A 5812-nucleotide genomic window follows, 5' to 3' on the forward strand; every position below is an offset into this window, starting at 1 on the left:
CATTGTACTTTAGTGGTCTACACTGTCTGGATGGATGTCCAATGGAGTAGGAGAATCTACTGCATTTTAGCGACCTAGTGACAAAAGAAAGCTACAGTAACATCGACTTAAATTGACAGATAAAACTGAAAGTGAACCACTGACGTCAGTAACAAAAAATTCAGTGAATTCATTGGCGAAAACAGATGGTGTAGATTATGTGTATTCTGTAGTCACATAGATGTTGGTAACGTGAACACGATCGTATTTAATAAATGTTTTGGAGAGCGTTCTAGAGTTAAGCAGCCGATGAAAACTTTTAAAAACTTAAAACATTTAAAGGTAAATCGACAGCAGTTCATGTTTACAAAAGGAGCTTCACCGTTGCCACACCTTTATTATTGCTTGATCGATCCTGACGATAGATGTTTAAATCTTGTAAGAGATACTAAGAAATTGAGCCGTAAATCATTCGATCAAAACTCTTCAACTGTGACTGAACCATAACTATGCTGCATATTTTGACCCAATTCGACTTTCGAATAGTCTCTAGTGGACCACGAAAATATTAACTCCAGAAATAATAATAATTTCATTCAAAATTGTTATAGTTCGAGATGTATGTCCAGATGAAGCATATAGCGAGAATATCACTATGATCTCTAAAAGTAGATAGAAAGTACACTAAAGTTCTATTATCGTCGAATCAGGTACCTAGGAACAAAAGGCATAAATGAGTGGCAGTGTATTTGTGATAGGTAAACAGTGTGTCTTGTCATGAGGGATTCAAAACAAAAGATGAAAAATCCAAGTTGACGTGTTTTTAAACATTTGTTTTACAGTCACTCATAGCAAATGTACCGATTATGAGAATTGATGAAAAAATGCATATAGTGGCAAACACTAGCTGCAAAATACGTTTGTATATATCCACAAGTCCAACTTGTTAACTAGTGATCGGCAGCCCGAACTTGGCAGTTCATTTGCAAAAATCTGATAAGTATTCATTTTCCTCAATGCATAATGACAGCCACCATGATGTCTATGACTGTACTTTTTTGTAACTTGTACTGCGAAAAGCTGTAAACGGTTCATTAATAAACCCCGAATAAGGTAAACGATTAACTGACATAATGATGTATTAAGACAATCGCCTTCAAATATGTATGAAGATTAATTTCAAGAGTTAGGTCTTTGGAAAGAAAGCTCTATTTCATTGAAGCTGGTCCAAACTATTTCAGGCAGTTAATTCCTGAAAGTCGCCTGGTATATAAAAAATTTAAGTTCTATTGCTTTTATGATCGTAAGGCAAGGTCCTGAGATGTATATGGGCTTAAGCCTTCAGGGTTAAATTACTTTTGAACTTTCAGTTCGCCGCGGAAAAATAGATAATTGTTTGTGACCTGTGAACTGTTCTCTACTACTGTATAATAATAATAATAATATATATATATTCTGAAAATAATATTTACAGAATTCACACCAGTTTACAGGCATGATCAGATTGTTATAAAAATCAACATTTAATGTAGAGAGCAAACATGAAATATAAGAAAGTTTTATGTTTGCTGGTTCAGTAATTGATAAATAGTTTATATATGGCATATATCACGGCAAGCCAATGCAACATCAGGGAATTTGTCATTTTTTTATGGAGTGGATAGCCTGATGATTAATCAACAATGTTCTTTAAGGTTATTTCCAGTGCCAGAGCGAGTTATTGATAATTATCTACAACTAGAGAAAGTAAGATTGGAGCAAAGAGCACGGAACAACAAAACAATGATAGCAAGTAAGAGGTTAAACACTTAAAGTTCTGATAATCTCACTTGTGGAGTAAGATACACTTACAGGCGCTAGAGCATTTAATGCATTTTCAGAGGAGCAAAAAGCATTAATTGAGCGAACAAACAATGGGAGAGAGTATAACATGCGGATAGTTTGAGTTAAATTATTCCAGAGCCTAGAAAACTTACAGGTAAAGTAATTCATATAGAGAGAAGATCTAGAATCTGTTTGTTTCGCTAAAGACAAGGAGTTACGAATGTCGTAATGTGAGGCTTTAGCGTATTGAATCGCCTGGCTGTATGTGAAGGAGAGTTTGTTAAGTATTTTGAAAAAGAAGATAAGGTTAAGTTTGAGTCTCCTCTTCCATAAAGGGTCAAGCCCTAGTTTACTACACCTCGAATTATATGTCAAGACACTATCAGGTCCAAGAGTACGAAGTGTAAATCGTCTCTGTACTGATTCCAGTCTTAATTTATCCTTTATGCGCGTGCTAATAAGGAGAAACGCGCAGTATTCGAGGAGTGGTCGAACACAGACTTTGTACATTAGAATACGAGATTCGCTGTTATGAAGGTTTCGAGTTATGAAACCTATAAGGCGTTGAGACTTGGACGTTTGTTTCATTATCTGTTCAGTAAACGACAAGTCGTCGGAGTACCTAAGTCCTAGATCTACTACTGTGTGTAACCTAGATAACATTTCCCCATTTATGGTAAGATTGAGGTTGAGTGATGTATCACCGAAGCATAACCAACCACATTTAGCTGTATTGAGCTCCAGTTGCCATTCCGAGCACCACTGTGCTACCTTGTTAAGCTCCGTGCTGATACAATTTCGAATATTGCTCAGCTCATGTGGAGAAAATGAGTACACCACCTTAAGATCGTCTGCAAACAAAAGGGACTTACCCACACTAAAACACTCACAAATATCATTAATGAAAACTAAAAAGAGCAAAGGACCTAAGACACAACCCTGAATTACCCCACTTCTAACAGGGACTGAGTTCGACAATGAAGAGTTGATTTTAACTATTTGATGTCGATCGCTGAGGAAGGAATCAAACCAGGCTAGTAACGGGTTTTCGACCCCATAAGATGCGAGTTTACCTATGAGAAGTTGGTGGTTGACCATGTCGAAGGCCTTAGAAATGTCCAGGTATAGCACTAATAGTAGATATCCTTGGCTACGAACATAATAGACTAAATTAAAGAAGTCAAAATGACATGTCATACAGGATCTATTTTTAAGAAATCCATGTTGCGAATCATCAATAAATTGTTCAGTCAATAAATAGTTGGATAGTTCGTCACTGATAATTTTTTCCATAATCCTAGAGATAACTGGAGTAATATTTATTGGCCGATAGTTGTTCATGTCAGTCTTATCTCCGGATTTGTAACGTGGTATGATGTACGCGGTTTTCCAACGGTCAGGATAAGAGCCGGATTCCATAGAGAGAGTAAACAGCTTAAGGAGAAGAAGTTGGATATCTGGACCACCATATTTGTAGAGAAATGATGAAATCCCGTCTGCACCGTGACCTTTCGAAACCTTGAGCTTATTTATAACCTTACTAATTTTCAGACATGTGAAGGAGATAGATTTAATTGAGCTACCAGTCATTCATATAACTCTAGAAACAGAGCCATTTAAGGATTCTTTGCCATTTGCAAAATTACCACTGAAAAGGTCTGCTATAGTTTTTGGGTCATATATAAAACTATTATTATGCATGGTATATCAACATTTTGAGTTGATTTAGCACGTTTATTGTAAAGGTGGATTAGGTTTTGCACTTTTGAGCTAGTACGTAGTGCTAATAGCTCTTCATTGATGGCTTTTAACCTATGTTTCTCTCTAATTTGGTTAAAAATTATTGTTATTTGTGTGACTGCCGTGAAGTCGTTAGATTTAAAATAACGTTTCTTTAGGCGTCTTAGTTTATTACGATATTTAGCTGGTATATATAATTCGTAATGTTTACTAATCTTGTAATTCTTAATTGGTGCACAGGAGTCTAGGCAAGAGTTAACAATGAAATAGAATATGTTGATGGCATCTGTTAGACTATAACATGATAAGAATTCATCCCAGTCTGACAGTTTGATCAGTGAGCGCAAGAGTTCCCAGTCTGCATGCTTATAGTCTCTATAATTGCAGGTTCTTTGAATTGGTCGGTTGTATGAGGGATAGATGGGGAGAGCACAAGCTACTATCCTATGATCACTGCTTGCAAACTCGTTGTATACTTGTACAGATAGGGGAATGATATCTCTACTAAATATTAGATCAAGTGTATTATCACCCCTTGTTGGGGTACGAACCCACTGTGACCAGCAGTACAGATTAAGGATTGATAAAAATTCATCATTGCTAGACGGACAGCTATCGGTACTCCAGTTAATCCCAGGATAATTGAAATCACCAGTGATAATCTTAGCGCTGAAGTTTAGAGTAGATGCGTGTATAAATGCATTGATAATACGATCATTCAAATTATCAGTACTATCAGGAGCTCTATACATACAACCTAGGAGTAGACTATGGTTTAGGGTATTGATTGATATCCAGATCGATTCTGGTAAACTATTCAAGATACTATCTTCAACTTTATTAGTTGTTAAGGTATCCAAAGCAAATATAAGACAACCGCCTCCTCGCTTAGTTTCTCTGTCACAGCGATAGAGTCGATAGTTTTGGATATTTAATTCGGAATCGGCCACTGCTGGATAACACCAAGTTTCAGTGATAAGTATAAAAGAAGGCTTGGCTAGAAAGGCTAAGGTTCTCAAGGCTGAGATTTTGTCCAGAAGTGAACGTACGTTAATGAGTAATAAGTTTAAAAAGGGAGTGTGTAGTGTAAAAAAACCGAGAGCATCCTTATCGATGGTATGAGTTCTAGCTATGCCTGGACTATGGTTTAATGTGTTTGCCGGATCGCATGGGCTATAGCATGAGCGAACTGTAGTGCTAGTGGAACAAGGGATCTCTGGAGGCCGAAAAAAAATCCTTATTTTGGTAAGGTTGAATAATTTGTTGTACTTGTTTTGGTGGACAATTAAGACAGGTGCCTGCATGTTGGGGTTGCGTTGATGGTGCATAACCTAGTATACCATCTTCCCCACTGCAAGAGTGATTATAAGAGTTGCATCTTGCAGGTTTATTATTTATAACATTTGGGGGAAACCATGGGGCACGTTGGTTCACTGCCGTCTGTCTAATAGTAGGCCTGCTTACATGATGGTTGTAGTGGCCGTCTCGTGTAACGTTTGAACGAAATGTATCCTTATAACCTCCCTTACGGTGAGTAGGGTTAAGCATGGTTACAGAAATTATACCTTTGTTTGGTAAGGCTGTTGAAATATTTTTGGTATTCGGTCTAGAACCAGAAGGTTTTTTATTTACTTTCTTCTTAATTGGTATATTCTTTTTAGGTTTAGCAGTGTTTTTGTGAGCCTTCACAATAGAATCAGGTGTTCGATCCTTGGCTTCCGATATTACACTGGAAAGAATGACATTAGAGTCTACATCAGATATGTCCTGGTTATCTAAGGCCACTAGGGGTATGAGAGGCAAACTAGCACACTGCATTGGTATATCAGTACACTGACTAACATGAGATAGATTAGCTGCACCAGTGGGTTCAGCTGCTGGCGCGATCACATTTGTTGTGACCTCAACAATGTTATTTTCGTTCATGGTATGCTTTTGTGTTAGTCTTTGATTGGTGGTTTTGTCTGAGACTATTCGAGCGTTTTTAAACTTCGTATGCGCACAGACTAGCTGTTCAGATTCTATCAAACGTTCCGCTAATAAATGGGAACTGAATCTAAACAGGATAGGGCACGAGTATTTTTGATGCTTTTTGTTAAGTCGGATACATTGGCATGGACTGTCCTGGAGGTTAGCTGTCTTTAGTATCGAGTTTCTTACAGTTTTAATGGCAACTTTGTCAGGTATATTATATATAATCACGTTATTTCGTGAGATTATTCGCTTGGTGACTTCGCTAGCTATTGAGTCAATAACGGATTCTACTTTG

The 5812-nt window shown here is 37.2% G+C and overlaps 1 protein-coding gene across 1 annotated transcript; it reads right to left on the reverse strand.

The window, feature by feature from the left end:
- Window positions 1–4718: 4718 nt before the first annotated feature.
- Window positions 4719–5469, reverse strand: Smp_189290 (hypothetical protein; the record flags this gene model as incomplete). Its single annotated transcript, XM_018791748.1, has 1 exon — window positions 4719–5469. One exon carries the CDS (start codon window positions 5467–5469, stop codon window positions 4741–4743), a length of 729 nt encoding a protein of 242 aa, XP_018645071.1. The 3' UTR covers window positions 4719–4740.
- Between the last annotated feature and the right edge of the window lie 343 nt (window positions 5470–5812).

Source organism: Schistosoma mansoni, assembly GCF_000237925.1.
Source record: "Schistosoma mansoni, WGS project CABG00000000 data, chromosome 1 unplaced supercontig 0076, strain Puerto Rico, whole genome shotgun sequence".
Lineage (NCBI taxonomy): Eukaryota > Metazoa > Platyhelminthes > Trematoda > Strigeidida > Schistosomatidae > Schistosoma > Schistosoma mansoni.